The sequence below is a fragment of the Phyllostomus hastatus genome, unplaced genomic scaffold, assembly GCF_019186645.2.
Source record: "Phyllostomus hastatus isolate PE091 unplaced genomic scaffold, TTU_PhHast_1.1 phas_contig_34, whole genome shotgun sequence".
NCBI classification, from domain to species: domain Eukaryota; kingdom Metazoa; phylum Chordata; class Mammalia; order Chiroptera; family Phyllostomidae; genus Phyllostomus; species Phyllostomus hastatus.
The window spans coordinates 11,176,865-11,191,553 of record NW_025333857.1 but is presented as its reverse complement, the minus strand read 5'-3'; the positions used below and the strand labels follow the sequence as shown (position 1 = coordinate 11,191,553).

Here is a 14,689-nt window from a genome sequence, read left to right as displayed (position 1 = left end):
GAGAGGTGAATGCTGGACTGAATGAAGCACGTTAACAGGTGTTCATGCTGGATGCCCTATATGATGAGGAAGGTAGGTTCCCACTGCTACTCACTATTTTTGTGGACAGGTAAGGCAGAGAAGCCATACAATAAGCATCTCTGATAAGATGAATGTTATTCAACATTTGAATAATCCATCTCACTAAAAGCAACCAAATCCCAACAGCCTAAATGCTCTAATTTTCACTGAGTTACTACAAAACAGCTGCTTATAACACAGGAACAAGGAAAGAAATCAAACAAAGGAAACAATTTTGTAAACTAGAAAACATTTCTTCAATACAAATAAAGCTTTCATTATTCAGCAACACATATAATGTAGCATTTTGAGTAAAAGGTGTGGATGACATGAAATCTATAACAAATCTTGTTTTTAAGCATTCAAAATGTTTTAAATGTTTATTAAAATAAATAGGTACCTGGAATAATATGCCACTAATCTCTCACAATGCCACCTTGGGAGAGGGGAGGAAGAAAGGGACATAAAACCTTTTGGCAAAAATTAAAGGCATCATGCAAACTTAAATATATCTAGAAATATTAAGAGGCAAGTAAATCTCCCTACTATCTAGGCCACTGTGGTTGTTAATATATTAGGAAATTGTTAATGTATTTTTGCTTCTCAAAATCAATACATACACACAGTATTTGGCCTCGTATTGATGGAAAAATAACAATTTCTGGTGGAAAGTAACAAAAAAATCTACATTTGGCAAAATTAAATATTTTAAATTTACTTGGCTCTGAGAATATCAATCTAACATGAGTAATAATTCTAACTGAATTCAACTAATCTTTATAATCACTTATGAACAATATTTTAAATAAAAGGACCTCAGAATTAAGTTCAAAATGAGCCATAATTTTCCTTTATAAAAAATGATGGTACGTTGATTCTATCCAAAAAGGTAATTGCTAACTACAACATACCTACTAAATCACACCCAAATCCTAGCCTTATCTTTTTAAAAATTCAATGATAATAGCTTTCTTCAGGCCTCAACCATTGCAAACTTATCACAGTAGAGTTAAAAGAATTAGGTCACACAACACTATTTCCTAAAACAAAGTTCTGCATCCTTCATGGAATTGCAGTCCTACAGGGGGCAGGTGGGGTGGGGTGGCTGTAGGGGTGGAAATGTCAGGGGGATACCTACCACTTACTAACAATTTTTCCTAATGATTTAAATTTTGAAAGGAAACCTCAAATAAATCCATAAAATGAATTTGATTTTGCCTGAAAGTAGTTATAGAACTTCCTTTTAAACAGTATCTACCATGGTTACCACCACTTAATTAAATCCTAGATCACGTCTACAAAAGCAGTTATTGCTGAACAGTTGTCTGCTAATACAAGTGAATAATTACTCAATGTTTTAAAAGTAAACATTTACTGCCATTTATTACTAGTTATCTTTGCACTGGCATACTTGTGACTCATTGTGTCTACATGCAAGATCACTTCACATTTCTAGGCTGCTGATTGAAAGTAAAATGAGAGGGTAAACAAAGATGAAGAATCTCAAGTGTCCTTTCCAGCTCTAAAAGACACAAGCGCATTGAAGGCAGGGATCTCCTCTTTTATTTGCATCTCCCCCAATCTTTTCACTGTATCCTGCACATATAAAGTTTGTTGGTTAATCACATTTCCATGACCACAAATTATATTCTTAAACAAAACCCAAAACCAAACAGGAAGGCAAAGCAAAATAGATAATTTTGACACAATTTAAAATTTGTGTATGACAAAAAGATACCACACATTGGGCTACGAGAGAAAGAAAAAAAATAGGACAAGATCTTTTCAACTCAAATAACAAAGGGTTAACATTCTACAGTTAAGAAAAAAACAAACACCTCAACAGTTTTTTTAAAAGAAAAAGATATAAAAAGAAGTCAATAAAGAGGACATCCAAACTGTCAGTAAACAGATGGAAAATGCTTAACCCACTAGAAACCAGAGAAATGTAAATGAAAAAAAGATACCCCATTTCAACTAAATATCAAAAATAGGAAATCTTAAAACATCCAACATTTGCAAAGATGAGAAAATAGTACTCATTCTCCAACAGGTTATAAACTATCACAACTACTTTGTAGAGCAATTTAACAATGTCTGGTACAAATGAAAACGTACTGTCAACTCAAATTCTAGGCCTATATCCAAAATCTCATTTATTTGTTCAAGGTAATACATGCAAAGATGTTCACTGCATGAAATGGAATGTGACCTATATATTCCTTAACAGAAGAACAGAAAAATAAGCATAAAACATATTCCTACAATTAAATATTAATCAAAAGAAATTAAACGGAATGAATTGGCTCTCTGTAAATGACATATGGAAAGGTTCAAAAACATTGAGTCCAAGAGAAGCAAGATGCAACATTATTCACTGATAAAAACGTTCTGGAACTAAATAGTGGCAACTGGTGCACAACCTTGTGAATATACTAAAACCCACTGAATTTTACACTTTAAAGGAATGAATGTTATGGTATGTGAATTATACATCTCAATTTAAAAAATGGTTCACTCAGTATTGATACTCTTTATGAATATTTTAAGACATAATATTCTTTTACTTGTAGCATAAATGTGGAAATAAACATCAATAGATAAAAGTAAAGCTGAAAAGTTGGAAGAAAAAGTTGAGAAGCATTTAAAAAATTTAGCTGAATCTATAACACTTAATTCCCTAAAATGAAAACAAGGAAGCAAATATAAAATGTAAACACTTTCACTCTTCATACTGGGGATTTAAATGTTTGTTATATCATTCTTTCCTTTGTATTTGCCTGTACTTTTTTTTTATAAATACAAAAAGGCCACAAAACAGGCCTATCACAAATGACAAGTGGTAAATATGTAGTACATATTTAAAGATATGTGTTATTACTAATCAAATAAATGCAAATAAAAATAAGGCTATCATATCATCCAGCAGATTGGCAAAGATTTTTTTTAAAGCTATTAATTCCCAGTACTGGCAACCATGTAGGGAAATGAGCAGTCTCCCAACTGCTAGGAAAGTATAAACTGATACAGTTTATTTTGGAGTAATCTATACACCTTGACTCACATACCTCCCTTCTGGAAATTTAACATAAGAAAATTATTGAAAAGACATAAAAATGAATGTCAACAATGTTCAAATAGCACTATTCATATCAAATTCAAACTGAGAACAATCTAAATGTCCAAATAATGTATAACAAACCTATATTCAATGCAATACCATAAAACTCAGCTTTAAAAAGATGACATTCCACTATATATCATGAGAGTAGGAATGTTCATCTGTGCTTTCTTCCCAGCTCCTAGAAATGTTCTAGGAGTATCGGAGGGGGCTCCACAAAATGAAAACAAAAACACTTGTTAAATGAATTCATGTTAATTCAGTTAATAAGTATGTGTATAAGTGTGTGTATATACATATATAAAGGTATCTACCAAAATATTAATCATTGTTGTATATGAAGAATTTGGGGGTAACTCCTTTCTATTTCTATGGTTTGATTTTTCTACAATGACCACATATCTACAAATTAGAAAATGCAATTTTCATTTGCATGTAAAAATATAATATATGGGTTCATCATAAAAGATGCTCTATGCAAATGTGTAATGCCATTTCTCAATTTCTATGATATTTATAACACAAATTTTTTCAAAAAATGCTTACAAACTACCTATAATATCATCAATGGGCAATTATCTATCCAAGGACTCTTTTCACATAAATTATAGTCCCCAAAATGAATAAAACACTACAAACAAGAATAAGGAGAACAACAAAATATCAGAATAAAAGATTAAAGTATTAAAATATATGTTATTAGTCAGAAGATAAACTAAAAAAATTCTGGCCACATATGAAACAAAATGTTTTAAAAGAATATTAATTTGTATAACTGAAACAAGAGAATTCCTCTTTCTACATGTTAGCTTCTTCTCTCAGGAATAAAAAACCAACTCAAACAGAAAGTATAAAAACCAAAGGACCAAAATATAGAAATCTATACTACTTCCATTGGGACAGCGTAAAACATTTTATGTTTCAGAGATCAAATACGTTCTACAATCTGGTCAAATAGATTAAAGTTCAGTAAAGTTCAGTAATACATTGAGTCCTTGCTTAATTTTATAATTGGAATAATTGAATTTAACATCGTCCTCCTTCCCCAAGTATCTAAGCTTTCCAAAGTTATCTTTTGAAGACTTAAGTCACTAAGAGATTAAAAAAAAAAAAGCCTACATCTTAGAATTGTAAAAGCTGTGTAGCTGTGTTAAGTAGTAGGAGTCATCTGTAATAAATGACCAGAAAAAGAGCTAAAGGGCTAAGGTTGATCCATGGAAGAGCACTGGAAGGAAACTTCAAAGAACCAAGAGAAGGAACAAGGGTTTTTTAAGGTAAAATTATGAAACCAATTGATACCCCTACCCTGCCTACCTCACAGAGGTAATTCAACAATGGGTCACCTAAAACAATAGATGTAAAAGGCTTCTACAGAACAAGATAACACAGCATAAAATGGACAATAATGTTAAGTATAAAATATATCTAGTAAAACCCAAGTTTAGGATTTTCTTTTCTGAAAAAATTGTTAAATAATTTTTACACCGGAATTTAACCATGCAAATGCCTTGGAAGATTTGTCTTTTCTCTTTCTATTAAATGAGTGTTTTATCAGCAACAATAATAGTGATTTTTTTAAAAGCAGCTTCCACATATTAATAGGGCAGTTTATCTGTGTCAGGTTGAACGCTGAATATTTTATAGGAGAGGTTCTTCGAGTGTATAGTCTGGGGACTTCAGGATCCCCAAGACCTTCTCCAGGTATTAGCAAAGTTAAAATTATTTTCATGACAACTCTAAGACGTTATTTGCTTTTTCTTCACTCTCATTCCCTCTTTAGTGTACTGCAGAGTTTTCCAGAAGCTAAAATGAATAATGTGATAACACAACAGACTGAACACAGAAGCACATAAGAGGATCCAGTTGTCTTTTATTAAACAAAACATTAAAAAGACTTGCACACAAAAAAGTAAAACAATACCGCTCTTTTCACACTACCTTTTGTTTTAGAATTTGTTTAAAATGTCTCAGGTTTAATATCTAATACAAAAATATTAATAAATAAAACTTGCACAGAAAAAGCTCCTTGGAGTTCTCAACTTTTAAGTGTAAAGGAGTCTGAAGACCAATACATTTGAGAACAGCAGATTCATATTTAATCCTCAAGTTGTGAGGAACTTGTTCTATTCTATCATTACTCCTTTAACACAAATAAGAACACAAATGAGAAAAAAACAGAGACATGACTCTCTCAAGATTACACCAGGTGTCTCTTAAATCATCACTTCAATGCAAGTCTGTAATTCCTAATGTTAAACTCCTCCTTACCTCTGAGCAACAATATTTACCCAAGATAGTTAAAGTTATCACTTTTCGATAGCTACATGTTAATCCCTTTTTTAAAAGGCAATGCTCTTATACTGGCTCTTTACTCTTTGCCTTTCAGTCTTAAAAAGTAATGAGTACTCATTGGAGTGCTTTAAATATATAGAATTAACTTTAAAAAAAAAAAATCAAGCACTACAAAAATAACCCCCATCACCATCAGCACCATAAGCCCCCTCAAGAAAATTATTGGTAAGAGTTTATCCCCATTCATCCAGGATTCTTTTATATACATATACACATATACTTTTTATCTGTTTGAGTACATTTTTAAATTGATCACACTGATTTCACATAATATATCTTGAAGATCTTCTTGCATCTACAAATAGATTTACCCTCTTTTTTTAGATTACTCCTACCCAACTGAGGTCCCATATATGGCTTGCTGTTAAAAAACAATCACAAGAAATATGGTGTGTCTTTGTGCAGTAATGAAGCCATTTGTTAAAAAAAAATCCTAGAAGTAAAATTATGGGTCAAAAGGTATGGACATTTAAAATCTTACTAGATTTTGCTAAATACCCTCCAAATGTCTGTGCCCGATTTACATTCTCACTAACAGCCTATGAGATTTCCTCCGGCAACTTAGTTTTTAGCTGCCTTAGAAAATTATACTACATGTTGCTTCAAAATGCCAAGCAATAAAACTGTTCTCACTGGTCATCTTAATTCCATACAAAACTCTGCACACTCTTATAACACTTACTAAATGTATCAGTAGAGTCTTCCATCTTTCTTTTTCCTTACATCTTTTAAATACCTCAAAAGAAAAATACACCAGGTACACACAATATCTGCAACTAGTAAACGCTGAAATTTTAGATACTCTGACAAAAAGTTATTCAAATTATTTCATAAGACTAACACAAATCAGACCTACACAGTAAAGCTGGGCTCAAACAGTTAATCAAAGGAAAGTTATAAATGTGGATTTATTATGTTTTATCTGCCCACTCAGAGGACTAAGGCTACAAATAAAAAGCTATCAAATCATAGCAGTGGCCAAATTAGCTTACATAAAATAATAAGCAACAGATTTCATATCATAAATGTCAGTAGAACAGATTGGAATAGTAAGGATGGCTGTAATTGAAAAGAAAGTTCATTCAAACTCACATCATAATGAAAATGAAAACATTAATATTTTAAATGAAATGTTTTCAATGTGACTATTCATTCCCGTCATATCAGACTATTATAAATCTTTTGTACTAATAAATAAGATATGGTCTTTTTTTGCAAGTAGATAGTTTTAAAATGCATTACACTCTGACCTGCCTATTCTGTAACAGCTAATGGATATTCCAGGCTTCACCATTTCATCAAAATCTCTCTCTTTTTTTTAGGACTTTTTGTTAGTAGTTTTAAATTGAAAGTCTCCAATACATCTTTGGAACAGAGTAAAACCTCATTAATTCAAGTCCAATTAGCTCAATCCTGAAATGCTGTATGTAATTCTCATTAGGCAACAAGTTGATAATACTATAATTTCTTCCTCTACAAGGTCTCATAATATTACTATGAAATAAAGGAATCAACCTGAAAATTAATTCACTTTTTCAAACCAAAGACTTAATGAAACTAAGGATTCATCCATCTCTGTGGCTGAGGAGTTCATATTCAATTGTAAGGTCCATTTCTGTTTATCTGCTACCATATATAGCGAAAGTGATTTAACTTGTTATTAGTAGCCATTTAGAGTTCAGAATATGTGCATTCCTTTTAAAAATTTACCCAGATTTTTCACAAAGTCATTTTTGCAGTTTCTCCCATTTCCAATCCTAACATTTATAGATCTATAATATTACAAATATAGCACCCTAAAAAGTATAGAAGTAGACTTAGAAATGCCTGGCATTCTTATTCTGTACCAATTCTTATCAGTTTGAAAGATATTATAGGCCAAAAAATAAGTACCAGGAGTAAGTGGCATGTTTGGTGTTAAGTGAATTTACAACTATTCCCAATAACAGAGAAACCTTCTCTTGCAATCTGAATCATGTGTAATTACAACATGACAAGGTCTCTCCTGGGCTATGTAAGCTGGCGTTTTTCCCAGGACTTGTCACTTCATGGGAAGCACGTATACAAATAAAAATCCAAAAATAAACATTTAAAACAATGGCTTATAGACTACATAAAGAAACTCCACAGTTGAGGAAAAAAAATTGAAGAACTCAACGGACAAGGTGACATCCCACTGGAGACAGGTGGGAAGACACAGTGTTACTGAGTGGCTTACCACACCCAGCAACAACACCCAGGTGTGGGCTGTGTGGGCAGCACCCTCACATTCCCTCAGGCCGGACAGAAAATCATCAGGTATGGGAAATAAAGGGGAGCATCACCACACATACCCACTGAAGCAAAGAATAGTAGTGAAATATGGGAAGGTTGATTATACAATGCCAATTTGATTATTAAGGCACCTACACAAAGTTATCTTAAGAGCTGCATCTTCTGCCAACTAACTTCATTTTCCTAATTCAATAAATATGGCCTTTTTAAAGTGTATTTCACCTCGAAGTAAATAGTAGCCAAGTAGTCATAATACTACATACCCAGGATCTTAGAAGGTGGTTTCTTTTGTTTGAACTGCTCTGCAGCAGCTCTATGGGCACATGGAAAGGGGAGAATGAGATTCCAAGAAGCCTCATACCCAACCTCATATAGTGACAGAAACTTGACAATACTCATCCTTATCACAATTTTAAGGAAATATGAATATAATATACCTAGCTATATTTTATAGAAAACGCTAACAAAATCTAAATGTTATTTCCTATAGGCCATGCATACTCCTAACCCTGTTTTAGAAGCTGGATTCATTTATTAACCATCTAGCAAAGCCCATCAAATTCAGCTGTTCAAGTTGTCAAGACGAGGTATAAAACAAACCACTAAAGGCAAAACATACAATCCTACATCCCATTATGTGAACTCGGGAAACAAAAATAAGCATTAACGCAAGTCTCTGCCACTTCTAAGGCACACCGCATTTCTCTTTATTCCACCCCTGAATGTTCAATAATTTCCTCGTAGCTCTAAGCAGAACGGATGTATTATGATGTTACCCTAAGAAACTGCAGGAGTTCTAGATGCCAATAAAGATTACTGATCAAATGGAAGATAACTACTAACCATTGTGTCGACTTAGATAAATAAACCTGCTCAGAAACAAAGCACCTTATTGTATTTATATTGTTACCTCCACTAATCCAACTAAAACAAGTAGACAGTAGCTTTCCAGAGGCTGTAGGGACTAGAAATCAGGATTTCTCAAACACTCTCTCAATTTCTTTTAAAATAACACCCGGTTTCTTTTCTTCAAAACTGCCCTATCCTTTACGGAAAATGTTTGGGACCAAAGGCTCAGCAGGACTATGCAAAGTAGACACTAAGGCTAACAACCAAAGTAGGGAAGGACTGAAGCACAGGGCAAGACAACATCGGCCCTCTGAAACTTAGACTCGACCTTTGCGGGAACCCTCTTCTCTGCAGATCACATCGAACAGACAATTCGGAAGGTTGTCCAAAATCGAATGAGTAATCAAGTACCATCCGGGGCTAGGGATGAGTAAGGCTCCTAACTAAACATAAAATCCTGACCGCGTAGGATGGGGGTGGCTAACCTACAAAAGGAAAAGTCTGTGACAACTGGTATTCAATGTTTCATGTACAGAGAGGAAAGCAGAGAATACCCTCCAAAAGAGGCGACTTCTCCAGACAGAATAGTAACTACATCCCATGCATTCTCTGCCGATAACACAGGTAAGTCTAGGTTTCTCTTAAAAAAAAAAAAAGGCTCAGCTGTTTATTCCCTCTGGTCCTACTCCCCACACCTCCAAACCCAACGACTAATTGCACCTTCCCCACAGAATCCGCGGCTAACCCCAGAAGACCGGTGAGGGCTGGCTTGGGATGAATAAACACTCGACACCTGACGGTTCTCTCTCGGCAGTGACTTTCACGAAGCCGAAGTCGCGAGTGCGGGCAGGGGCTGGGACCTGGACGGCGCTGCGCCGTGCACCCGGGTCCGAGGCTCAGACAGTGAGCGCAACAAGGGGGGAAGGGGGGGTGAGGGCGGGGAGAGGGACAGGGGACCGCGGGACCAAGCGATTGTTTCCTACACCAGTGAAGACATTTTTTATCAAGCTCCTTTTGTATTCAAACCCTACCTCTTTTTGGCCTAGGAAAGCTTTCGTGCAAGTGGAAGACGACTTTCTCCACAAAGTGCTGTATGTTACTGTGCTCCGGACCGCGCACGAACACCATCCAGTCATGGGTGAAGCCCTCCACAGTGGGTTTTTTCCTCACCTGGGCGCGGTGCCCCAGCTCCAGCTTCACCTGCACGGCACACTGCGGACAGCAGGAGAGACAGCCTTGAACAACAGGAAGACGACCGTTCGACATTGCACATTGCGCCTGACATTTTTTTTCCTCCTTGAAACGCACATAAAAGGAAACGGCGGTGCCCTCCGCATCCACGTTTCACGCGCGTGGGCGCGCACAGCCCACACCCCCAAATACCCCACGGGCCGGCCTGGCCCCCGGTGCCCCGGGCCAAGCATCCACACCCGTCTGGGTTGTAATGGAATGTTACCCCCAATTAGGAAGGGGGTCCAAGGGTCGGGGAAAGAGGGACAACACGCTCAGCCACTACGAGCACGACAACAAATGCATCAGAAACAAATTAGAAGACAATTAGGAGACGATGCCGGGGCAGTTTCCCAGCGTGGGAAGGGAGGTAGCTGGGACTCCCAGGGGGGTTCGGGCGAGCCCCCTCCCCGAAAGTGCCGCGGCGACAGGCACACGCCGAGGAAGTCTTTGTGTACGTGTGTGTGCGTGCGTGTGGAGCGCTGTGCCAGGCTGAATGGAAACTACAGGCAGCCTCTGCTGATGGGCACAAACTCCCGTGCTCTTACCACGGGGTTCGTGCACAACAAAAATGAGACGTCGTCACAGATATACACACGCCCGCAGGAAAACACACCAAGGTATCCATAACTTAAGGCACCCCGCACCCACCCCCCAGCGAAAAGCCCCACGCGATCGGCAAGGCCAGCCTAACGGAGCCACGGCAACACACTTCCAAGAGCCAAAGTGGCCCCAAAGTACCCTCCCACCCACCCCCCAAAAATGAAATTCAGAAAGGTAGGGAGGCAGGCGGACAGCCACCAAGCCTCGTCTGCGCGCAGCCTGGCGCGGGGGCAAAGTTGCGTGCGGCCCCGCCGCTGTCAGCCCGCTCACTCCGGCTCACACACGCGCGCGAGGAGAACGCACCATCGTAGCGGCCGCCCAGGCTGCTCACCGCGTCCCCGGACTGTGCCCGCGGCTCCCGGCAGCGGCTGCGGCTGAAATATGGCTGAGTTATTATTCGCCTCCTTCCACCGTGTGAGTGTGTGTGTGAGTGCGCGCGTGTGAGCGAGAGTGCGCTTCTTGCGATTGCAAAGAGAGGCGAGAAGGGAGGGAGGCGCGGGGGGTGGAGGGGCGAGTGTGTGTGAGTGTGTGAGTGTGTGTGTGCGCGCCTGGGGGGCTGTGGAGGGAGGGGAACGGAGGCTGAGGGAGAGGCAGCAGCTCCCTGCAAACCGTACCAACCTTTTTCTAATTGAAACCGCGGAGCGCTGGCGCTGTCTGGGCTGCGGTAGCGGCACAAGACGAGGGAGGAAAGGCGGAGGGGGGGTCTTTTATTATTATGTTTGCATGTACTTACCGAGCTAGCCATGCCTGGGGGCCCGGAGGTTTGCTGGGGTGTTGTGAGGTACCCCCCTCCCCGCCCCCCTCAGCTGTAATTCATGAAGAGGCTGCTATGAATGAGAGCGCGCCCAGGAGCGGAGGGTAGATGGCGGACATTCTCTGCCTTTTTCCCCCGCGTTCGCTCGCTCGCTCGCTGGTTATTAAACTCAGCCCCAAAAGCAAAAGCAGCAGCAGCAGCAGCAGCAGCCCCAGGGCCAGAGGATGAGATTCCGGAGCATGCGCTGTGGCGCCTGACACCCGGGCTCCGAGCCTCACAGGGCGGAGGGAGGGCGCGCGGGCGGGGCGGAGCGCGCGGGGAGGCCGAGCGAGCGAGCCAGGGGGAGCTCGAAAGAGCCAATCACGGGCCACCTCCCGAAACCCCTGCGGCCAGCCGTGCCACACTGGAACGCCTTGCTTAAAGTAACAGGTTCCTGCTGGGGGTGGGGTGGGGTGGGGTGGGGGTGGGGGTGGGGGTGGGGGTGGGGGCGGGGAGGTGGTGAGAAGGGCGGGGCGGGGAGGTGGTGAGAAGGGCGGGGCGGGGAGGGGGCGTTGGAGTGGGTAGAGCGACCAGCTGAGGAGCCATTCCAGCCCTTGTGTAAACTCCCTTCGCCCTACAATAAAAAACGGATTAAAACTGCTGGAATGTAGCCACTGCCTAGAGCCCCCAGCAGCCGGAGAAGGGGTGTTAAATCAAGTCTTCGGCGTTAGTAAGCACGCTTGGGGGAGGGAGGGGGCTTTCTTTTACTTTCCACCACGTCTTCTTGTGGTTTTGTGCTGACAAGGCAAGAACTCACACCCAAACAAACTTATTTAAAGACTGAGCAAGAGAAATACCAGCCTACAAATAAGCATCAAAAAGCAATCGCTTAAGACTGTTATAACCGGCAACAATCCCCTGGCCCCCTTCCCCATCCACTCACAGGCATTCGCCCTGGTACTCCCAGCCCTTCGGCCGCTGCCACCGCCACCAAAAATATAAAAATGAAATGAACAAGAAAAAAACAAAAGTGCTATTTCCTCTCGAGGGAACGCCTCCCGCTTTGGTAGTCCACGGCTGGAAGACAGCACAAAGCAGTGCCCTGGTGAAGGCGAAATACCTGGGAGTGCCGGGTGCAGACCCTCGGGGATCGGGCTTGGAGTTGTTTTCTTCGGGATGTTCCCCGTCCTGACAGCCTGCTGGGCTGCATCAGAACGTAGAGGATTGACCTCTGAGGAAGCGAGGGGCAACCGAGAGTCTTAATATATCAGATAAAGTTAATACTGACTGTAATGTGCATAAATTGGATTATAATCTTTAGGCGTATTGGTGACAGCCAACGTAATCCCATCTCTGGCTATTAATCCAGTTAGGTTCCCCGAGTGACAACCAGTCGCGGGAGTGTTCCCCGAGTCGCGTGCCTGCAACGTTCCCACTCGGGTTGTTTGGTCTCTGTGGCCGCGATAGAACAGCTCTGCCTGCGTGGGGCGGGGTGAGGAATACTGACTAGCTTCCTTTAACAACGCAGACGACCTTTACAAAGGAAACGGATAAGATCTAGACGATTGATTTGAAAGTGAAAGATGGGTGTAACTTTGGTTCTTTCGTTAAATAAAGATCCTTGCATCTTCCTAGCCCTCATTCCTTTTTCGCCTTCTTTACCTTCTTTCTTTTCTCCCCCTGTTCTCTCGCTTCCCAATTTCTTTCTGAATCTTTCCTTTGACTGCATCCTCTTCTACCAGCCTACCCTCTTTACTTGCTTCTCTTCCTCTTTCTGGCTTAACTTTCTTGCTTTATTTTCATTTTTCTTTCTTAAAACCTCCAAAGCAAGTTGACTGGGCCCTTAGATTAAAGCGAGTGTTGTAAGGGGAAGCAGGTTACCTGGGGCATTCCAGGTCTTCGTTGTTAATTTTCAGTTCTCCCAGCTGCTCACAAAAAAATAACACGAATCAGATCCGACCACTTCGGGCCAACTTTAATTTCCAATCCAACCCTCTAACTCCAACAGTTTGTACTTACAAAACTGATACTCTGCTCTCCCCTCCATTTGCAACCAAGAAAACTTTCCTGGCCTGAGGACTCCTATTTCTCCCATCTCTCTATTGAATTTAGCACAGAGTGGAGAGGACTATGAAGGGAGAGACATTTTAATTCAAGTCCAAGGGCTTAGATTTCTTAACTGACTTACATGTACATAGATGCATATCATCTTGTAGGTGTACCCACAGGTGTGTCTCTGTGCACAAAAGCACTAAATGTATGTACAGGTAGACAAGCTGTGTGTTAGGATCTCCGTGAAGGGTGGACCTGTTTGCTATGCATTATTAAATTCTTGATAAAATAATCAAATTGAGAAGTCCTGTGCAATAAGATTGGAAACTGATGGTTACCTGGATGTGCCATTAGTAAAGCCATTTCCTATAAGGCAGCAACCATTAGGCAGCCAGTGTAGTTCACCACACAGGTGAAAAACAACCATCCTATTCATTGTTTAAGTTGACTTCAAGGTTTGGCTAGCTTCTTCCAATGCCAAACGGGCTCCATTGGAACTTCACCTTGTAACTTGTACTCGCACTAAGGAGCTGATGTCTCCTTTTTGAATTATGTGTTTGCTGAATCCAGATTTATTCCAGGTGTCACCAATATGTCATAGAGTCAGGGAAAGTCTTTTCCCTTTACCCATCCTTTCTAAAAAATACTTTAAAAAAAAGAACGTAGGTGTTATTCTCATTATCCCGACCCCCTGGAAATATGGATTCCGTCAGTAGATGGCGCACAGAGCCCTTTTACCAACGTCCTTACTTGACCTCTTTTGAACAGAAAACACCAGGAGGGGGAGAAAAGAAAAAAAAAAACACACATGCACAATCCTAAATACTCTAGATTCAACTTTTGGGTAAGGAACTTTATGCCAGTCTCTTGATTTATTATTTATAACATTCTAACAAGCCAGCTATTGATGAAAAGCAATCAAACGGGAATAACAGCAGGTTGATTTTGTGCCCAGCATATCTGAAGACGTTTGCACTTTGAGGTACAAATATGAAACAACCTTTTGATACTTAACAATGTTGTAGATAATATTTTCAAATAAATTTTAAGACAAACATCTTCCATATTAAATAGCAAAAATGGAAGTGATGAGAGACAAAACCATTTATTTATCCAAAAAAACAATTATCTTACCAAAATTTGTACTATAGGACTTAGCACAGATGAAGCACCATAGGGTTAGCTTTGAGGAGCAGAAAAGAAAAGCAATTTACATAGTTATATCAAATAAAATGCTTGGTGAAGGATAAAAGATGACAATGTGTGAGACAGATCGTAACTCCTGACCATTACCACTGCCTTCACCACTGTCCTAACACCATTGTTTTGGCTGCAGCCCTTTTATTTGCAATTGTCCTGTTTACTTGGGAAGCTGAGGCCAGTTTGGATGCTTCTAGAACAAAATAACTCATTTG

General features: G+C 40.0%; 1 protein-coding gene across 2 annotated transcripts in view; it reads right to left on the bottom strand.

Moving 5' to 3' along the window:
• MLLT3 (MLLT3 super elongation complex subunit) overlaps positions 1-11,497 on the bottom strand; it is a 267,938-nt gene extending 256,441 nt beyond the window's left edge. The window contains exons 1-2 of one of the 2 annotated variants that reach the window (XM_045840142.1): positions 11,223-11,497; positions 9,688-9,868 (exon numbers count right to left, since the gene is read on the bottom strand). In XM_045840142.1, the coding sequence (XP_045696098.1) occupies positions 9,688-9,868; positions 11,223-11,234 (193 nt within the window). In that variant the 5' untranslated portion in view covers positions 11,235-11,497. Of the gene's footprint in view, positions 1-9,687; positions 9,869-10,792; positions 10,911-11,222 lie in introns of those variants that run through there. The other variant, XM_045840143.1, reaches the window with a different exon arrangement.
• Positions 11,498-14,689: the final 3,192 nt, after the last annotated feature.